Source organism: Dipodomys spectabilis, unplaced genomic scaffold (assembly GCF_019054845.1).
Source record: "Dipodomys spectabilis isolate Male_0828 unplaced genomic scaffold, ASM1905484v1 ptg000173l, whole genome shotgun sequence".
Lineage (NCBI taxonomy): Eukaryota > Metazoa > Chordata > Mammalia > Rodentia > Heteromyidae > Dipodomys > Dipodomys spectabilis.
In genome coordinates this window covers 11219704-11240923 of record NW_024870850.1, presented here as the reverse complement: position 1 = coordinate 11240923, position 21220 = coordinate 11219704, and the positions used below count along the sequence as shown (strand labels likewise).

General features: G+C 53.5%; 2 protein-coding genes across 3 annotated transcripts; one reads left to right on the top strand and one right to left on the bottom strand.

Annotated features, from left to right (window-relative positions):
* Positions 1–903: 903 nt before the first annotated feature.
* On the top strand, positions 904–8634 carry Rab3d (RAB3D, member RAS oncogene family). The gene is made up of 5 exons (XM_042693770.1): positions 904–1052; positions 3523–3792; positions 4456–4574; positions 4655–4779; positions 7112–8634. Exons 2-5 carry the CDS (start codon positions 3565–3567, stop codon positions 7297–7299), a joined length of 660 nt encoding a protein of 219 aa, XP_042549704.1. The 5' UTR covers positions 904–1052; positions 3523–3564; the 3' UTR covers positions 7300–8634.
* Positions 8635–12355: 3721 nt separating this feature from the next.
* Tspan16 (tetraspanin 16) lies at positions 12356–20837 on the bottom strand. 2 transcript variants are annotated; one of them, XM_042693768.1, is made up of 7 exons: positions 20769–20837; positions 20118–20315; positions 17770–17844; positions 16361–16468; positions 15294–15446; positions 13721–13804; positions 12356–12417 (listed from the first exon to the last, which is right to left on the bottom strand). In XM_042693768.1, exons 1-7 carry the CDS (start codon positions 20835–20837, stop codon positions 12370–12372), a joined length of 735 nt encoding a protein of 244 aa, XP_042549702.1. In that variant the 3' UTR covers positions 12356–12369. The 2 variants fall into 2 exon arrangements, with proteins under 2 accessions (XP_042549702.1, XP_042549703.1); XM_042693769.1 differs by lacking the exon at positions 17770–17844.
* Positions 20838–21220: the final 383 nt, after the last annotated feature.

Below are 21220 nucleotides of genomic sequence, written 5' to 3'. Positions count from 1 at the left end.
TCCATCCACTTCTGGCATTTTCCTGGTTTAATTGGAAATCAGAATTTCTCGGATTTGTCGGCCCAGGCTGGCTTTGAACCATGATCTGCGGATCTCAGTTCTCCTGAGTAGCAGAGATGACAGGTGGGAGCCACTGGCGCGGGTCCCTTGTGTTTTTGTTGTTGTTTTGTTTTTGTTTTTCCGTATTCGGTCGTGGGCCCTGAACCCTGGGCCTGGCCGCTGCCCCTCAGCTCTTCAGCTCAAGGCTAGCACTCTACCGCTTGAGCCACAGCGCCACTTTCGGCTTTTTATGGTCGTTCATTCGAGAGTCTCACGGAATTTCCTGCCCGGGCTGGCTTTGAACCGCGATCCTCAGATCTCAGCCTCCTGAGTAGCAGAGATGACACCAGCGCCCGGCCCCTTGGTTTTCTTACTGCGGAAGAGGTTCTAATACCCAGAGAGAACAAGACTGCCAAGTGATGGAGCTGGGATTCGAACCCCACTCCCCAGTCCTCCGGCCAGCCTATGGTCATTTTCTACCCTCGGTTAAGGAAGGTGTCAGTTGTCAGGTTGTCCGGGGCGGGTTGGCTCCTTCTGCGCCCGCAGCGTCCGGCCCCGCCCACCCGCGCTCGGCAGGCGCAGCCCCGCCCACCACCGTGCAGGCCCCGCCCACCCGGGCTCGGCAGGCACAGCCCCGCCCACAAACGGTCTCTGGCTCCGCCCTCCACCGCGCAGGCCCCGCCCACCCGCGGCCGCCGGCCCCTTCCTCACAATCCCCGCCCCCAACGCACCTCCAGCAGCGCGCACTTGCTATCGCTGACCACACCCTCGGGACCCGCCCATCCGCACCCTTCAGCCCCGCCCCCGTTAGGCCCCGCCCACCGCGGCCTGCTGGCCCCGCCCCTCGCCGTGGCAGGCCCCGGCCCCTCCCTCGCCGCCTGGGCGGAGCCCGCGCGGGATCCGGGTGGCTGCGGACGGCGCGGTGGTGGCGACTGCGGGGCCGGGGTCGCGGCCGGGGTCAGGCCGCAGCAACTAGGGAGGCGGACACCTGCGGGCAGCGTCCGGGATAAGAGGTGATCCCCTGCGCAGGAGCGCACCCGCTTCCCTTGCGCGTGCCTGCCGGTCCGGCGGCGGGAGGGGGTCGGGGCAGGGCCTGGGGACCAGGGCGAGGCTGCGGGGACGCGGGTCCCGCGCCCGCACCCCGCTGGGCTCCCCGGGCCGGGCCGCGGGCGCGGGCGCGGGGCTGAGGCCCGGCCGGGGACCCGCGGGCGGTCCATATGGCGATGGGGGAGGCGGCCGGCGCCCCAAGCCCACGGGGAAGGGGGCCGGGTCCGAGGGCCCCGGACCCTCACCTGGTGCCCGGTGGAGGGAGGTGGGGCTGGGCCGGGGCCGCAGCCTGGCGGCCCTGCGCCGCCCCAAACTCGTTCTCCGGGAACTCGGGGTGGGGCTGGCTGGGTCCTGGCTGAAAAAAAAGAAAGAAAACGCCCGGTGGTCATTGAGAAACAGCTCGGCGGGGTGCCCGCCTCTCCTCCAGTTCCGGAAGCTGCGGTAGACAGCTGGGGGAAACTGAGGCCTGGGGCAGGACCCAGAGCTGAGCCTCCTCCCCGCCTACCCCCCCCCCCAATGCATACTGGGTGTTTGCAAATGCTTGCAACTTGGTTATGGGTCCCAAAGCAGAGTCTTGGGGGCGGGGGGGGGGCGCAGGCGGAGGGGAACAGGACCACCAGGGTGGTGGTCGTGGAAGTGGGGGGCCTGAGATAACTAGACGCCTGGGACCCTGTTTTTTTGGCCTTGGAGGAATCGATCTCCTGCCTCCCTGGGTTGAGTCTGAGTTTGAGTCAGCCTCGCAGAAGAGGGAGAAAGTTCCAGCCCCTTTGACAAATAGAAAATAGCAAGTACCAACTTGCAAGCAGAGCCGGGGATTTACAAATGTTCTGTCTTGGGAATTCAGGGAAAGGGTTAAACTGGGCTTGGGGGGGGGCCGGGCAGGCACCCCAGTAGCCAATACCTGCCAAAGTCAACACATGCCCAGGAAAAGGGGGGGGGGGGGAATCTGTCCAGCTGGCAGGTGCCTCCAGATCATACCTGGGCTTTACCAGCTGCCTACCTGAGAGCAAAGTCCACACGTGTGGTGCAGCCTGGGCGCCCCTCTGCCCTAGCCTTGAATTTCTGAGCAGTGGTTATACCCTGGGTATCAATACGAACTCTCTAGAAAGCATGTGGGAAGCCTTCCTCCTGCCCTTTGTCTTATTCACAGCTGTGTCCTTGCCAGGAACAGCCCCTGGCACAGACAGGCTGGGTGTGTTCATTGAATGAATAAAGAAACTCATTTGGGCCAGGTGCTGCTGGTTCAAATCTCTGATCCTAGTTACTCAGGAGGCTGAGATCTGAGGATCCTGATTCAAAGCCAGTGTGGGCAGACAAAGCTGTGAGATTCTGATTTCCAGCTGACTAGCAAAAAAAAAAAAACAAAACAGAGAGACTGGAAGTGAGGCTCAAGTGGTAGAGGGCCAGCCCTCAGCAGGAAAAGTCAAGGGAGTAGGGGAAGCTTTGAGTTTGAGCCTCAAGCCAGGCTCTGGTGGCTCATGCCCGTCACCCTAGCTACTCAGGAGGCTAAGTTCTGAGGACCCCAGTTCAAAGCCAGCCTAGGCAGGAAAGTCTGTGAGACTCCTATCTGCAATGAACCACCAGAAAACCAGAAGTGATGCTGTGACTCAAGTGGTAGAGCACTAGCCTTGAGCTGAAGAGCTGAGGGACAGCGCCCAGGCCCAGAGTTCAAGCCCAGCAACTGACAAAAAAAAAAAAAGAGTTTGAGCCTCAGTACTAGTGTATACACACACACACACACACACACACACACACACATACACACACCTCATTTTAGGCTCCCAACCAATTAAGTTTTTTTTTTTTTTTTAATCGGTTGTGCCTCTTAAATTCAGGACTTAGGAGATATCCCAAACCTCTTCTTGCTCAAGGATAGTGCTCTACCATTTGAGCCACAGCACCACTTCTGTTTGTTTATTTTTGTCGGTCATGGGGCATGAGCTCTAGGCCTGGGCGCTGTCCCTCAGCTCTTTAGCTCAAGGCAAGCGCTCTGCCACTTGAGCCAAAACGCCACTTCCGGCTTTTTCTGCTTATGGGGTGCTGAGGAATCGAACCCAGAGCCTCGTGCATGCCAGGCAAGCACTCTTCCACTGAGCCACCTTCCCAGCCCCACTTCCTGGTTTTAAATGGTTAATTGGAGATGTGTCTCATGGGGGACTTTTCTCCTGGGCTGGCTTTGAACCGCCATCCTCCGATCTCAGCCTCCCTGAGTAGCTAGAACTACAGGTGTGAGCCACTCCTGCCTGGCCATCCAATGGCCTTTTATGGTAGGAACTAAGAAAAGCATCCCGTTTTCCAGAAGAGGATGTTGAGAGCCAATCAGTGAGAACAACATAACGCCAGGTGATTTGGATCTCCACCTGGCAGAGCCAGGATTTGAACCCAGGCCAGGTAGATCCACCGAACCTGCCATTGGTGTCTGATTGCATCCTTCAGGGCTGCGGTCAGCTGCAGCTGCGGATCCCCCAGGTCTCCGTGATGGCATCGGCCGGAGACCCCCCTGCGGGCCCCCGGGACGCTGCCGACCAGAACTTCGACTACATGTTCAAGCTGCTGCTCATCGGGAACAGCAGCGTGGGCAAGACGTCCTTCCTGTTCCGCTACGCCGACGACTCCTTCACCCCGGCCTTCGTCAGCACCGTGGGCATCGACTTCAAGGTCAAGACCGTCTACCGCCATGACAAGAGGATCAAGCTGCAGATCTGGGTGGGCCGGGGCTGCTGCGCAGGCGTTGGTGGGAGGGGCAGGGGGAGGGGGAGGGGGTAGCATGTCCCCCGGGAGAGGTGACCCAATGGAGGGGCTGAAGAGGAAAGTGGCATCTCCGGCCAGGGCACAGCCCCCTAGATGCCCTCGCCCTTCCTCTATCCGGTCTGCAGAGCCCCCCACCCCCACCCCAGCTGCTGGCAACGGTTGTCATGGTAACAGTGGAATGAAGATGGAGCCCTCCTAGCCCAGCTCCATCTGCGCGGCCACTAAGTGGTCCCTGGAAGCAAGGTCAAGGGGAGGGGGCAGTGTCATGCCTCCCCCATCAGACTGGCACATAAGGGCAGGTCCATTCCTCCCCCAGCGAACTGGACATGAAGGCAGGTCTGCCTCCCCCATCAGACTGGGGCATGAGAACAGGTCTGTACCACCCCCATCAGGCAGGGCCATGCCTCCCTCAGACTGGGCATGTCAGGCCAGTGCCTCCCCCAGCAGACTGGGGCATGAGGGCAGGTCTGTGCCTTCTCCATCAGACTGGGATTTGAGAGCAGGTCCCTGCCTCCCCCATCAGACTGGGCATGAGGACAAGCATGCGCCTCCCCCATCAGACAGGGTGTGCGGGTAGGGACCAGGTGGGCCGCAGCCGGCTGACCGCTGCTCCCGCAGGACACAGCGGGCCAGGAGCGCTACCGCACCATCACCACGGCCTACTACCGCGGCGCCATGGGCTTCCTGCTCATGTACGACATCGCCAACCAGGACTCGTTCACCGCCGTGCAGGACTGGTGAGGCCGGGCGCCCCGCTGACCCCCGCCCCGGGCCTTCCCGGCCCCCAGCCCCTGGCTCACGGCCCTCCCCTCCACAGGGCCACGCAGATCAAGACCTACTCGTGGGACAACGCGCAGGTCCTCCTCGTGGGGAACAAGTGCGACCTGGAGGAGGAGCGCGTGGTCCCCGCCGAGGACGGCCACCGGCTGGCCGCTGACCTGGGTCAGTGCACAGCCCCACCCCGGCCTCCAGGCCCAGAGCCAACCCCAGCACCCGGCTCCATTTCGGGGGACCCGCCCACAAACACTCCTGGAACCCCAGATCATTACAATGGAAGCTGATTTTTCTTTTTTGTTGTTGTTGATGGTGGGTGGGGCTTGAACTCTGGGCCTGGGTGCTGTCCCTCAGTTCTTCAGCTCAAGGCTAGTGCTCTACCACTTGAGCCACAGCGCCACTTCTGGGTTTCTGGAGGTTTATTGCAGATAGGAATCTTACAGACTTTCTCCCCGGGCTGACTTTGAACCGAGATCCTCAGATCTCAGCCTCCTGAAGCTGATTTTTCAGTTCATTATCTCCTTCATTCCTTCCTTCCTTCCTTTCTTTCTTTCTTCTCCATCCTTTTTCTCTTTCTTCCTTTTTCTCTCTCTCTCTTTCTTTCTTTCTTTCTTCTTTTTCCAGTCCTGGGGCTTGAACTCAGGGCCTGGGCACTGCCCCTGGTCATCTTTTGCTGCAGGCTGGCGCTCTATCACTTGAACCACAACGCTGCTTTTTTTTCTAAATGGCTCATTGGAGATTAGAGTCTCATGCACTTTCTGCCTGGGCTGGCTTCGAACCATGATCCTCAGATCTCAACCTCTTTTTGTTTTTTTTTGGGGGGGGGGGTCATGGGCCTGAACTCTGGGCCTGGACGCTGTCCCTCAGCTCTTCAGCTCAAGGTGAGCGCTCTAGCACTGAGCCACAGCTCCACTTCCAGCTTTTTCTGTTTATGTGGTGCTGAGGAATCAAACCCAGGGCCTCATGCATGCAAGGCAAGCGCTCTACCGCTGAGCCACCTTCCCAGCCCCAGATCTCAACCTCTTGAGGAGCTGGGATTACAGGTGTGAGCCACTGGTGCCCAGAGTTCATTATGTTTTATACTGTTTCAACAAATCACAACCAACCACCCAGTGTTGTGCAGTCCACAACTTAATGAATGGTTTGGGGTTTTGTTTTTTATGTTTGTTTGTTTGTTTTCTGGTACTGGGTCTTGAACTCTGGGCCTGTGTGCTGTCCCTCAGCTCTTCAGCTCAAGGCGAGTGCTCTACCACTTGAGCCACAGCACCACTTCCAGCTTTTTCTGTTTATGTGGTGCTGAGGAGTTGAACTCAGGGCCTCATGCATTCAAAGCAAGCTCTCTACCACTGAGCCACTTCCCAGCCCTGGTTTGGGGTTTTTTAATGTGTGTGCCAATCCTAGGGCTTGAACTCATAACTTGGGTGTTGTCCCTTAGGTTCTTGTGTGTATGTGTGTGTCCGGTCATGGGGCTCGAACTCAGGGCCTGGGCGCTGTCCCTCAGCTCTTCAGCTCAAGGCTAGCACTCTACCACTTGAGCCACAGCGCCACATCCAGCTTTTTTCTTTTTGCTTATGTGGTGCAGAGGAATTGAGCCTCATGATGCAAGGCAAGTGCTCTACCACTGAGCCACCTTCCCAGCCTCAGGTTTTGTTTTTTTTTTAACTCCAGGCTGGTGCTCTACCTCTTGAACCACAGCTCCTCTTCTGGCTTTTTACTAGTTCATTAGATAAAAGTCTCAGGGAGGGGCTGGGAAAGTGGCTCAGTGGTAGAGCGCTTGCCTTGCATGCCTGAGGCCCTGGGTTCGATTCCTCAGCACCACATAAGAAAAAAAAAAGCCGGAAGCGGCGCTGTGACTCAATGGTAGAGCGCCAGCCTTGAGCTGAAGACCTGAGGGACAGCGCCCAGGCCCAGAGTTCAGGCCCCATGACCGGACCAAAAAAAAAAAAAAAAAAAAAACTCTCAGGGAGCCAGAGGACAGTGGCTCACGGCTGTCATCCAGCTACTCAGGAGGCTGAGATCTGAGGATCACAGTTCAAAGCCAGACTGAGCAGACAAGTCCATGAGACTTTTTTTTTTGTCAATCATGGGGCCTGAACTCTGGGCCTGGGCGCTGTCCCTCAGCTCTTCAGCTCAAGGCTGGCGCTCTACCATTGAGTCACAGCGCCACTTCCGGCTTTTTTTTTTTTCTTATGTGGTGCTGAGGAATCGAACCCAGGGCCTCAGGCATGCAAGGCAAGCACTCTACCACTGAGCCACCTTCCCAGCCCCTCTGTAAGATGCTCATCTCCAATAAACCACCAGAAAGCCAGAAGTGGTGCTGTGGCTCAACGTGGTAGCATGGTAGCCTTGAGGGCAAAAGCTCAGGGACAGCGCCCAGGCCCTGAGTTCAAGGCCCACGACTAACTACAACAAAAAAGTAGCATTGAAATTCGCCTGGGCTCGGAGACCTCTCCCACCCCAGGAGGGTGTCTCATGAGTACCCCATGGTTTGCCCGTGCAGGTTTCGAGTTCTTTGAAGCCAGTGCCAAGGAGAACATCAACGTGAAGCAGGTGTTCGAGCGCCTGGTTGACATCATTTGTGACAAGATGAACGAGTCTCTGGAGCCCACCTCGAGTCCCGGCAGCAATGGGAAAGGCCCGGCCCTGGGGGACGCCCCCCCGCCCCAGCCCAGCAGCTGCAGCTGTTAGGGGTGATAACCCCCGCCCCAAATCAACCTTCTCCTGCAGGACAATGACTGAGGCACGAGCCAGGCACGGGGGCTGGCTCCAAGCTCAGAGCACCCCCTTCCCTCCTGCCCGCCCCCCTCCGCCCCCCGCGTGGTCCCCTTTGCTTCTAGAGCCTCGAGCCTCAGGACAGCTGGGCCTGGGGTCCTGGCTGTGCGCGAACTTGCTGCTTCCGTGGCATTCTCGTGGCTGGCCGTGGGCAGCGTGTCCTACCACGCGTCCAGCGGCGTCACCCGTGCCTTCCACTTCCGCCCGCGCCACCCCCGGCACCCAGCCTGGTGTTTACAAGCTGCCTGAGGCTGGGCGCTGGTGATGGCTCCCGCCCGTCATCCTAGCGACTCAGGAGGCTGAGATCTGAGGATCCCAGCTGGAGGCCAGCCTGAGCAGAAAGACCTCGAGACTAATGAGCCACCAGAGAACCGGAAGTGGCGCTGTGGCTCAAGTGGTTAGAGCACTTGCCTTGAGCACAAAGAGGCTCAGGGACGGCGCCCGGGCCCTGAGTTCAAGCCTCACAAGGGACAGAAGAGAAAACAAAGCTGCCTGAAGTTGGGGTGGCTTGTCCAAGTTCATGTTCGGGGAGGTGGCGATCACCTGTTTTTCTCAGGTTCCCTCAGCTTGGTCTCAGCTGGCTCTGTGAATCGCCTGGATGCCATGGTTCCAAGCTGGGGTGATGATTGGGGTTCCCCCATTACAGAGCCCCCCACCCTGCTCACAGAATGCTTGTGCAACACCGCCCCCCTCAAGTCCAACTGCTGTATAGAGCCATACCCTGGCATGGGGTCCCCAAAGTGCCTTGGTCCCTCCCCACCTCCCGCAATCTTTCACCCACTGCACCTCTGATGCTGAGACATTCTAGAACATTCCGTGTCTTTTCTTTTTAGGGCTTGAACTCAGGGTCTTGTGCTCTCTTGCTTGGCTTTTTCCGCTCAAGGCCGGTGCTCTACCACTTGAGCTACAGCTCTCCTTCAGCTTTTTGCTGGTTGGGGATGAGTTTCACACACTTTTCTGTCCTGGGCAGGCTTCTAATTGCAATCCTTAGTTCTCAGCCTCCTGAGTCGCTGGGATTATAAATGTGCCCAGCTTTCTAGAACATTCTGGCCACAGCAGATGGGGCTGAGAATTATCCAGCTCTTAATATTCCCACTGAAGACTGTCTGACCGGAGACCAGGGCTTCCCTCCTTATCTGACTGGTTGTATTTTAAGCAAGATCTTTACAAATCTCAACATCCTGCGCAAAAAGGAAGTTGACCAATGTCCACACAGCCCAGGCTGGCTTCTGTGTGTGTGTGTGTGTGTGTGTGTGTGTTACTGGGTTGAGCTTCAGGCTTCTGTGTGTGTGTGTGTGATACTGGGTTGAGCTCCAGGCTATACACTTGCTAGGCAGTTGATCTACCATTTGAGCCACATTCCCAGGCCTCTTGCTTTTGCTTAAGCTTTCTTTTTTTCCCCCAATATGGGGTCTCTCCTCCCCCCCCCCCCTCTGCCTGGTTGAGTCTGGACTGTGTTCCTCCTATTTGTGTTTCCTTTGTAGCTGGGATGGTAGGTATATGCCACAGTGCCCAGCCCTTCATTGATTAAGATGGAGTCATCCTGCAGATTCAGTGTCCTCAGCCTCCTCCCTAAGGATATGTGCGAACCACAGGGTCTGATTCAAGTTCAAATTTGTTTTGTGGGAGTTCTGTTTACCCTTTATCAGTGGACCTACTGATATCTTCCAAGAGAAGGTGATTTGTTTTTGCCAACACATCATTTGGAGTGCAAGTGAAGCATTTTGTTGTTGCTTTAACATTCAAAGGCATTTAAGAAAAGATGCTTGGGCCGGGCGCTGGTGGCTCACGCCTGTCATCCTAGCTACTCAGGAGGCTGAGATCTGAGGATCACGGTTCAAAGCCAGCCCCAGCAGGAGAGACCATGAGACTCCTATCTCCAATAAACCACCAGAAAACCGGAAGTGGCGCTGTAGCTCAAGTGGTAGAGCGCTCGCCTTGAGCTGAGGAGCTGAGGGACAGCGCCCAGGCCCAGAGTTCAAGCCCCACGACCGACAAAAAAAGAAAAAAAGATGCTTGGGGTGGGAAACAGGTGCCAGCGGCTCACACTGTAATCCTAGCTACTTAGGAGGCTGAGGTCTGAGGATCATGGTTTGAGGCTGGTTGGGTTAAAAACGTCCTCAAGACTCACTTTCCAAAATTAACTAACCAAAAATGTCAGGCTGGAGATGTGGCTCAAGTGTGAGACCCTGAATTCAAATTCTACTACCGACAAAAACAAACCAAAAAAAAAATTACCTGTTTTGGGGTTCTCTCAAGAGAACTCAAGGTGAGCCAATGTCCTTGAAAATCATGGGGTATGGGTGCTATTTATGGGCAGAAATTAAACCAAAGACCACGAGAAACCTGTCTTTCTCCCTCCTTCCCTCCCTCTGCCTTTCTTCCCTCCTTCCCTTTCTTGCTTTCTCTGGGGATCATCTTCTGTCTTTCTTTCCCCCTTCACTTAAAGAACCTGGCAGTAGAGCTGTAATAGTGCTACAGCCTCTCCCTAGCATTTCCCAAATCTACTCAGGCCGCCATCTCCATCCTCAGCCAACTCTCCTGGGCACCAGTCCCTTTCCATCCAGTAAGGATGGATGTGCACTTTGTTCTACACGAGAAAAAGAATAAAATCCCAAGAGGCTCAAACACAATTTGTTCTTTGATTTGCCCGGGTGAGCTGCGGCTGGAGGCCGCGGCGTGTAGGCTCACCTCTGAGAGGAGGCCAATGGCCATTTGTGGTGCACAGCGTTTTCTTCAGGCTGGAAGGCCCACTAGCTCTTTGAAGGTTTTTTTGGGACACCTAGGGGATTTGTAAAGCTGACTTGTGGGTGTGTCCCTGAGGGCGTTTCTAGAGATGATTGACTTGTGGGATAGCAAATGGTGCTGGAAGACCTGTCCTGATTGTCACTGGCATCATCCAATAAGCTGGAAGCATGGATGGAACAAAGGTAGGAGAAAGTTCATCAGCACAAGTTCCCTCTCTGCTTCCTGGCCACCATGAGGTCTGCAGCCTCCTCTGCCTCCAGTCCACCATGGATGCAAACCTCTGAATGTGAGCAGGAATGAACTTACTTTTGTTTTTCTAGGGTGTTGTTAAAAGGGATTCACTTTGATTTAAAGAAAAGGTGAAGCCGGCTGCCTGTGGCTCACGCCGGTCATCCTAGCTACTCAGGGGGCTGAGATCTGAGGATCGCAGTTCAAAGCCAGCCCAGGCAGGAAAGTCCGTGAGACTATGATCTCCAATAAACCACTAGAAAACCGGAAATGGCGTTGTGGCTCAAGTGGTAGAGCGCTTGCCTTAAGCTGAAGAGCTGAAGGACTGCCCAGGCCCAGAGATCAAGCCCGACAACCGACCAAAAAAAGAAAAAAAGGTGAGTCATTATAGCAAATGTTGAACTTGACAGGGAGGGGTTTGTGGGGCCCACAGACTTTGTGGCTGAGTCAGACCTTGTAGGATTAAAGAAGGGTTGTATATGTTTCCCAGAATGAAGGTGCTGGAAACAATTCCCCCAGTTCATACTGAATGGCACTTGGAGATTGGGGCTTGGGAAGCACGTTTGTGTTAGGTGAGGTACTGAGGGGGGGGCTTGTGTGAAGAGACACCCGAGTCCCCCAAACTTACTTGGTCTCTTTATACAAAGCCGTATGTAGCTTTGGGAATCTAGAGGGTCCCCACACACAAGAAGAACCTTGGCAGGTCTGGTAGACCTTGAAACTCCCAGCCTTCCAGATCAGAAACTAAAGCTTGTGTGTATTCTGGTAGAAGGGCTTGAACTTGTGGTCTGGGTACAGTCCCTTAGCTTTTTCATTCAAGGTTGGTGCTCTAGCACTGAGCCTCAGCAGCTCAACTTCCTGGGTATTTTTTTGTTTTTTTGTTTTTTTTTTGGGGGGGGGTCCGGTCGTGGGGCCTGAACTCTGGGCTTGGGTGCTGTCCCTCAGCTCTTCAGCTCAAGGTTAGTGCTCTACCACTTGAGCCACAGCACCACTTCCGGCTTTTTTCTTTTTGCCTATGTGGTGCTGAGGAATCAAACCCGGGCCTCAGGCATGCAAGGCAAGCGCTCTACCACTGAGCCACCCTCCCAGGCCCCTTCCTGGGTTTTTGTTGTTGTTGTTGTTTTGCTAATCAGGCAGAGATAATAGTCTCATGGACTTTACTGTCCAAGGTCAGCTTTGAAGTTGGATCCTCAGATCTCAGCCTTCTGGGTAGCTAGGATTAGAGATGTGAGCCACCAGTGTCCAACCAAATCTTTTTGTTTCTGGTCCTGAGGCTTGAACTCAGGTCTTGAACTCTGTCCCTGAGCCTCTTAGTTCTACATCACTTGAGCCACAGCACTACTTCCAGCTTTTTATGAGTAGTTTATTGGAAATAAGAGTCTCACAGACCTCTCTCTGGACTGGCTCTAAACCACAGTCCTCAGATCTCAGCTCCCTGAATAGCTAGGATGACAGACATGAGCCACTGGTGCCCAGTGCAAACCTCTTTATAAATAACCAGCCTCAGATTTTTCATGATAGGAACAAAAACAGACTTGCACACTGTCCTACTCAAGGTTTTCCAAACTAAAACCATTGCCAGCTAAGGTATAAAAGAAAACCAAAGAAGCCAGGTGCCGGTGGCTCACGCCTGTCATCGTAGCTACTCAAGAGGCTGAGATCTGAGGATTGCAGTTCAAAGCCAGTCCAGGCAGGAAAGTCCGTGAGACTTTTATCTCCAATGAACCACTAGAAAACCGGAAGTGGCGCTGTGGCTCAAGTGGTAGAGCACTCACCTTGAGCTGAAGAGCTGAGGGACAGCGCCCAGGCACAGAGTTCAAGCCCCACGACCAAAAGAAAAGAAAAAGAAAACCAAAGAGACAGGAATGAAGGTGGACAGTGGCTTCTTGGATTTCTTTTTAAATTATTATTACTCTCCAAAAGCAGCGAGTGTCCCAGAGAAATAAAAAGTGGGCTCTGTGCCCAGCAGCCTGGTGGACTCCGGTGTCCCATGCTCTCCAGGCCTCACTGTCAGCCCAGCTTGATGAACAGCAGCAAAGTGGCAAGAATTCCTGGCAGCTGCAGTGGGAAAAGAACAGAACACTGCGCCATCCCTGGAAACTTCCAAACTAGAATCAAAGTGGAGTTCACAGGGTAGAGGGGGAGACACCCTGGAGTAGAAAGTGGAGGGCTGCATTTTCCAGATGGTTAGAGATCTGCCTGGGCCACGTTAGAGCCACTTTGGTCCTGTGAACAGTGATTCCAGGGCAAAGGATGGAGATTTTGTATGTATAATACATATAGCTGTTCCTGCCTAACCCTAAAGGACTACATATCCCAGAATCCTCTGTTCTCTGATTGCTATTAGATTGCCCAATAGGAAGGCCTTTGCCCTTGGACTTCCTGGAAGGTTTGTCCAATAGGAAGTACCAAGAGGAAACATGGTCAGGTGGGAGAGGAGAGCCCGGAGCGTTTGTTCGTTTGTTTATATTCCTTCTCTCCTCCCCTCCCCGCCACTTAGCCTCTCACTGATGTTCTGCTTAATGGTTCGTTATTGCAAGGGGAAATGGTAAAGGCTCCAACTATTATCATTAAAATGTCTGCCTCTCTTTTTATTATACCTATTTGGAAGCTCTATTTTTAGGTGCAAAGGTTTCTATTTTTATATTACACTTATTTACATTTTACACTTGTACATATAGATCATACATTTGGAATCCAGTATGTTTCCTTATGACGTGATCCTTTTATAAAATGTCCTTTGTCTGCCTATAATCCTTTGTCTATAAAAACAAATATCTTCTTTTCTTTTGTCATGGGATTTGAACTCAGGGCCTGGGTGCTATCCCCGAGCTCTTTTGCTCAAAGCTCTCCCACTGCTGGGCGCCAATGACTCGCACCTGTCATCCTAGCTACTCAGGAGGCTGAGATCTCCAGAATTGAGGTTCAAAGACAGTCAGGCAGAAAAAGGCTAGAAACTCCATTTTGCAAAATGACTGGCGAAGCCAGGCGCTGTTGGTTCACGCCTGTAATCCTAGCTACTCAGGAGGCTGAGATCTGAGGTTCGCAGTTCCAAGCCAGCTTGGGCAGGAAAGTCTATGAAACTCATCTCCAATAAACCACCAGAAAACCAGAAGTGGTGCTGTGGCTCAAGTGGTAGAGCACTCACCTTGAGCTAAAGAGCTGAGGGACAGTGCCCAGGCCCAGAGGTCAAGCCCCATGGCCAACAACAAAAAAAAAAGATTGGCAAAAAGCTGAGCTGGAGGCATGGTTCAAGAGGGAGAGCACCAGCCTAGGGAGTTGGGAGACTCTTTGAGGTCAAGCCCCAGTACCAGCAACAACAAGCAAAACCTCAGTGTGTCCCAGAAAGGCTGAGTCTTACCTGGATCATGGCTGCCCCCAGGGAGACCCCACTCAGGGTTAGGCTGTGAGTCCTGGTTATTTTGAGGAGTTTGGAGAAGCATCCCTGGGAATATAAGTGTGAAAGCAAGCAGAGGAAGGCAGTTAGATGCTCAGCGAAGCTAGGGCTCCATGAAGCCCAGCCTTGGGGCCACCCCAAAACCTTCTCTGATTCAGAGAGAAGAGGATGCGTCCTAAAAACCAGACTCCTCCTCTTCTTTTTTGTCAGTCGTGGGGCTTGAACTCTGGGCCTGGGCGCTGTCCCTCAGTTCTTCAGCTCAAGGCAAGTGCTCTACCACTTGAGCTACAGCGCCACTTCTGGTTTTTGATGGTTCACTGGAGATAACAGTCGCATGGATTTATCTATGTCTGGGCTGGCTTTGAACAGTGAGCCTCAGATCTCAGCCTCCTGAGTAGCTAGGATGACAGGCGTGAGCCACCAACGCCCAACTACCTTGCACCATTTATACCTGACAGAATCTCATTCTCAGATCTGTCTTCTAAGAAAATGGAAAAGGAAATCCTAACTCCTCTTGGCAGTTTGGATCTAGAATGTTCCCAGAGGCTCATGGATTAAAGGCTTAGCTTGCCAGCTCAGTGCTATGGTAAAGCCTTTAAGAAACAGGGCTCAACTGGGTGTTGGTGGCTCACACCTGTCATCATAGTTACTCTGGAAGCTGAGATCTAGAGAATCAAGGTCCAAGGCCAGCCAGGTAGAAATGTCCAGGAACTCTAGCTCTAGAATTACCAACTATGACTGGGAAGGTGGCTCAGTGGTAGAGTGCTTGCCTCGCATGCATGAGGCCTGGGTTCCATTCCTCAGCACCACATAGGCAGAAAAAGCCAGAAGTGGCGCCATGGCTCAAATGGTAGAGGGCTAGCCTTGAGCAAAAGCAGCTCAGGGACAGCACCTTGGCCCTGAGTTCAAACCCCAGGACTGGCCAAAAAACACGCTGGAAGAATGACTCAAGTGGCAGAGTGCCAGCGGAGCCAATAAGCTAAAAAAGCATGAGACCCTGAGTTCAATCCCTGGTACCAACACACACACACACACACACACACACACACACACACACACACACACACGAGGTGGGATTTACTTGGAAGACTTAAGCCTTCCAAGGGATGAAGGGATGGATGCATACTCTATGCTTGAAGAGAAGATTGTGTTCCTTCCTGTCTCTCCATTCCTTGTCCATGAACTGAGGTGTTTCCTCTCCCATGTACCCCCCAACATTATTGCTACCTTGCCACCGCCTTCCAAAATGACCATGCCAACCAACTGTGAAACTCTGAAAACTACAAGGCCAAAGAAACCTTTCTGCATTTTAAATCCATTACCTCAGGTAATATGCTACAGTCACAGAAAACTAACTGACACAGCCAACAAAGCTACACTTACCGGAACAAACCAAACACTGAATGAGAGTTAATTTTTGTCTCCCCTTTGCTAGGATCTCCACCAATAAGTAACTGGTTTTAAGTCCACAGGGCGGGGGTGGGGAGGGGTGGGGGGGGTGGGAGGGGGAGCAACACACAACCAAATCCTGAATTACCTCGTGGTGGATGACTTCCGTGGATACATTTTGCCCATCACAAGTTGGAGTGCCTATGGATTTACAGCAGCCCCTGGGGTAAGTGTGGCCGGTTGTCATTTGAAAGGAAGAGCCAGAGAAATCGGTGTAGTTATTCACCCCACAGCACTTTAGCTGTGGAAAGAAAAACAAGAAAGTCTTCTTTTCAAGTAGTTAAATGCAGTAGAAAATCACAATCCCCGTAGCTACAATCCAGAGCAGTCCTAATATTCCTATGGTGGCCCAGAACCTTCCATGGCTCTTCATCTGATCAGGATAAAAGGTAAACTCTAAGCCAGGTGCTGGGGTCATATGCCTGTCATCTTAGCTATTCAGGATGCTGAGAGCTAAGGATGGAGCTCACTTAATCCAGTCACTGGTTTCTTTAGTTTTTGCTTTTGTTTTTTGTCAGTCATAGGCCTTGAACTCAGGGCCTGAGTACTCTCCCTGAGCGTTTGTGATCAAAGTTAGCACTCTACCACTTGAGGCATGGCTCTACTTCCAGATTTTTGGGTAATTAACTGGAGATAAAAGTCTCAGAATTAGCCAGGCACTGGTGGCTCACGCCTGCAATCCTAGCTATTCAGGAGGCTGAGATCTGAGGATCGAGGTTCAAAGCCAGCCAGGGCAGGAAAGACAGCAAGACTCTTATCTCCAATAAACCACCAGAAAACAGGAAGTGTCACAGTGGTTCAAGTGGTAGAGCGGTAGCCTTGAGCTGAAGAGCTGAGGGACAGTGCCCAGGCCCAGAGTTGAAGCCCTACAATCAACAACAACAACAACAACAAAGTCAGTTTTCCTACCTGGACTACCTGGCTATGAACTGTGATCCTCAGATCTCAGCCTCCTGAATTGCACGAATTTCAAGTATGAGCTACAATGCACAGCTACTACTCCTAGCTTATTAACTGTGATGGAGGGTCTTAGTAACTTCTGCCCAGGTTTCTTGGAAGCCTGATGCCACCAAACACGCCCAACAGAAATGGCTGAGATGGTCAATCTCCTGTGGTATCTATTTGACCCCAATTTCCTGAAAAAGCCAAGCTCACCTTCTCCATGACCAAGTTCCACTGTGCTGAGAAGTCATCTGGCTCGTTGTAACCTTTGTAATTCTTCCTCAAGGTGGCAAAGTTGTGCTCCAAGGCCACATCTCGAACCTTCCAGACCAAACCAGAAACAGAAGAGATGAACACAACACAGCCAAGGGGGACCCAACGTTTGTTTGCGCTTCCTTTGCTCTCCTTCCCCTCAGTTCAGAGTCTGTTCTAGAAAGCGGTGTCTTCAGGCTGCCAGGTCACCCACCCCAGTGGGGGAACACAAAGGGGGGGGGTGTTTGCCATCAAGTGCATCTGGTCCTCCCCATCACTGATGAACCAACCTGAATCATCTGCTCTTTTTGAATCGCCCACAAGCCGGGTACACCTACGATTTGGCTGGAACTGGATTAAAGAATTGAGTAGAGAGCCTGGTGTGGCGGTGCATGCCTGGAATACCAGCTCTTGAGAGGTTGAGGCAGGAAGATTGGGTTTCAGGTTTGACAGGGTTCCTTAGTAAGCAGTTCAAGGCCAGCCTGGTCTGGCTAAGTAGCAAGATCTTGTCTCAAAAAGAGGAGAGGAGAGGAGGGGAGGGGAGGGGAGAGGAGGAAGGGCAGGGGGAGGAAGGGAGGAAGGGAGGGAAGTATACAGAATATTTCCGTTTCTATTTTTTCATGTAGCAGCACGCAGCTGAAAGCGCCCAGGGGAGGAGAGCACGGCGTCTCCCTCCCACCTTTTTCTCTCGGCCCAAAAAAGTTCCTCCCACTTCACACTTGTCCCTGCTTCTGTTTCCTGTGTCCCCACCGAGGCCCTGATGCGAGTGCAAGCCGAGCGTGGTTGCATTAGTTCCCTGATTGGAGCGCGGCTGCCCTGGGGTAACTGAGATGCGCGCTCCACCCAGGACCTTGGACTGCTCAGCCCTGGGGGCGTGGCTCAGCGCCGGGGGCGTGGCTCCTCCACAGGGGCGTGGCTCTGTCCTGGGACTGTGGCTCAACATAGGGGTGAGACTCAGCGCTGGGGGGCGTGGCTCTGTGGTGAGGCATGGCTTGGAGGTGGGGGCGTGGCTCACGTCTGCGGAGGAGGCTTCACGGGCAGGGGGGGTGGGGCTCCACTCAAGGGGCGTGGCTCCGCGGTAGGGTGTGGGTCTGTCCTGGGCGGGGCTTAGTGGTGGGGCGGGGCTCAGTCCTGGGAATCTGACTCTGAGGTAGGGGCGTGGCTCAACAGAAAAGATAGCTCAGCGGCTTAGGCGTGTTTCAGTGGTGGGGGCGTGGCTTCTTCATGGGGGCGTGGCTCTGTGATAGGGACAGGGCTCAGGCCTGGGAGCCTGGCTCCCCGGTATTGGGCATGGCTCCGTGGTGGGGGCGTGGCTTCCACGGAGGTCCAGGTGGGAAGTGTGATGTGATTTCATGCAGCACCTTACTTACAATTGGGAAGAAGGCCAGGATCACGGAGGTAGCTGTGATCTCCACGATGAGGATGGTCACCATGAACAAGAAACACTGCAAGACAGAGGGTCGTGGCCCTGCAGGGCTGGCTGCTACCCATGCACCCCCACCCCATCGCCCTTGTACAATATCAAAGAACTCAGGCCGGGTGCTGGTGCTCTGTCATTCTAGCTACTCAGGAGGCTGGGATCTGAGGATCGTGGTTCAAAGCCAGCCCAGGCAGGAAAGTCCGTGAGACTCTCCTCTCCAGTGAACCACCAGAAAACAGGAAGTGGCGCTGTGGTTCAAGCGGTAGAGAGCTAGCCTTGAGCTGAAGAGCTGAGGGACAGTGCCCAGGCCCAGAGTTCAAGCCCCAAACAAAAAAACATAAGCAAATGAAAGCCAGGTGCTGGGGGCTCATGCCTGGAATCCTGGCTACTCAGGCGTGGGCAGAAAAGTCCATGATCTTATTTTCAATTAACCACTTACAAACCGGAAGTAGTACTGTGGCTCAAACTGGTAGATTGCTAGACTTGAGCAAAAAAGCTCAAGGACAGCACCCAGTCCCTGAGTTCAAGCCCCACAACCAACAGAAAGCAAAAGCAAATGACTGGGTACCTGTGGGCCAAGACTACTCAGGCTAAGATCTGAGGATCAAGGTTCCAAAGCCAGGCAGGGCAGAAAAAGTCAGGAGACACTTATCTCCAGTTAATCACAAAAAAAGTGGGGGTGGGGAGTGGAGCTGTGGCCCAAGTAGTAGAGTGTTAGCCTTGAGCACAAGAGCTCAATGGGGGCTGGGAAGATGGTTCAGTGGTAGAATGCTTGCCTTGCATGCATGAGGCCCTGGGTTCGATTTCTAAGCAGAAAAAGCTGGAAGTGGCTCTGTGGCTCAAGTGGTAGAGCGCTTGCCTTGAGCTGAAGAGCTGAGGGACAGTGCCCAGGCCCAGAGTTCAAGCCCCACAACTGACCAAAAAAATAAAATAAAGAAAATGAAGGTGAGTGGGATGGTCCCTGCCTCCAATCCTAGCTGCTCAGGAGGCTGAGATCTGAAGATCATGGGCCAAAGCCAGCCTAGGCAGCAGTATTGGTGAGACTAAAGAGAAATTAAACTTCAAATCAACTCAGACAACATTCTGAGAGGCCTGTGAAAGCAGAGATGAAAGTCAGGCATCAGTGGCTCACGCCTGTCATCCTAGCTGCTCAGGAGGCTGAGATCGAGGATCATGGTTCAAAGCCAGCTCGGTCAGAAATGTCCCTTTGAGAGCCTTCTCTCAATTAAGCACCAGAAAGCCAGATGTAGTGATGTGGTAGAGAGCTGGGCTGGAGCAAAAAGTGCTCAAGAACAGTACCCAGGCTCTGAGTTCAAGTCCCACAATTGACCTGAGGGGAGGAAAAATCAGGAGAAGAAAACTTTGGGGAATATAATATATTATATATTAATGTAATAGGTAATTTAATAATTTATGAGTTTAGTGAGAGGAGAAAAGAGATTCAAACCAATGTATATCATAATGGATGTGATCAAGCAAGATTCACAGCTAGGAGCCGGTGGCTCATGCCTGTAATCCTAGCTACTCAGGAGCCTGAGTAGCTGAGGATCGCGGTTCAGAGCCAACCCAGGCAGGAAAATCCGGGAGACTCTTATCTCCAATAAAAACCACTAGACAACCAGAAATGATGCTGTGGCTCAAGCGGTAGAGTGCTCACCTTGAGCTGAAGAGCACAGGGACAGTGCCCAAGCCCAGAGTTCAAGCCCCACGACCTACCCCACTCCAAAAAAAGAAAGCAAGATTCACTGTTCAAGCATATATATATATATATATATATACACACACACACATATATATATGCATATAATAACTATATATATATATAAATGCATGGAGTGAAAGGCTTTGTGCATGTGTTTGTCAGTGGTACGTCTTGGACTCAGGGCTTGGGCACTGAAACTTTTTCCACTCAGGCTGTCACTCTACCACTCAAATCACACTTCTCTGGCTTTTTGCTGGCTAATCAGAACAAAGAGCCTCACAGACTTTCCTGCCCAGGCTGGCTTTGAACCTCGATCCTCAGAGCTCAGCCTCTAAAGTAGCTGGGATTACAGGCGTGAGCACTGGCACGCTGTAAAAAGTACTTCCTGCTTATTTTTCATTTATTATTATTATTTGTTACGATATTTTTGGCACTTCTGCAGTTGGAACTCAGGGGGGCTTGGGCTTGTTAGAGCAGGTGCTTTACCACTTGAACCACGATCCCAGCCTGAACGTGTTCTGTCATATAAGCCACAAAGGGGAGGAGGGCTGGGGAGCAGGGGGAGGGTTGTGGTTCTGGGTGCAGATCCAACTTACAAACAAGAGAGTGCCTCGGCTTTCTTTCGTGGCTCCGTACCAGCCGGCCAGGGCGAGCGGGATGATCACGCACCCCAGGACCAGGAAGAGGTAACCAAAGTGGAGCAGGTATGCACAGGACAGCCCCAGGACTGTGGTCATGGACGCCCGGCCATACTTCACACCCAGGCCCAGGGCAATGAGGGTGACACCTGACGCCTGCACACCACAAGTCAGAGAGGAGGGAAAAGCCATAGTTAAGGGCTCCACAGAACATTCCCCAGGCCAGCCGCTGGTGGCTCGCGCCTGTCATCCGTGCTACCCAAGGAGGCTGAGATCTGAGGATCGTGGTTCAAAGCCAGCCCTGGCAGGAAACTCTGATCTCCAATGAACCCCCAGAACACCGGAAGTGGCGCTGTGGCTCAAGCGGCCTGGCGTTCGCGTCTCTTGAGCCAGAGATCTACACACAGTTCCGGGCGCTGCCGCCAGGGGTCGGGGCTGAGCAGGCCGCTCTGTTCCCAGCATGCTCCACTCCCGCCAGCCTTGCCCGGCTTGTTTTGGGGGATGGAGGGGGGGCGTGGGGGGGGGCATCTCAGATCCCCATGGGATCTCCCTGCTGGCTGTGCAGGAAGGGCAGAGACCCACCGAGGGTTAGGGTGCTGACACACTTACAGCCACCACACCGTTGAAGCAAGATATTAGTTTCTTCAGCGAGGAGTAGGGCGTGTGGGTTTCCGTCATGTTTGTCAGATGGGGGGTTCTTGGAGGTTTAAGTCAGCATCTTCCCACACAGCTGGACTAATGCTTGCCAGGTTTGTTTTGCTGTTGGAGGTCTTGGGGAGGGGGTGAATGAAGTTGGCTTGCTCCTCCCCCTTTGTCTCCTGGCTGCTTGATTGGTTTCCTGGTCTGCTTCCCCCCACCCTCCTTAAGGGCTGGCCCAACAGGTGCCAGCCTCAGGCCCAAGCCTTTATCACATCACAATCGGATGGCACAGCAAAGCGCTGCTGGTGCCCTGGGAAACAGGTGTCCGTCCCCCCTCCGCCCTTCCCACTGTCACCTTCGGGGGGGGGGAGGGGAGAGGAGTCCTGATCATTTGTGTCATTGACACAAACATGAAAGGACAG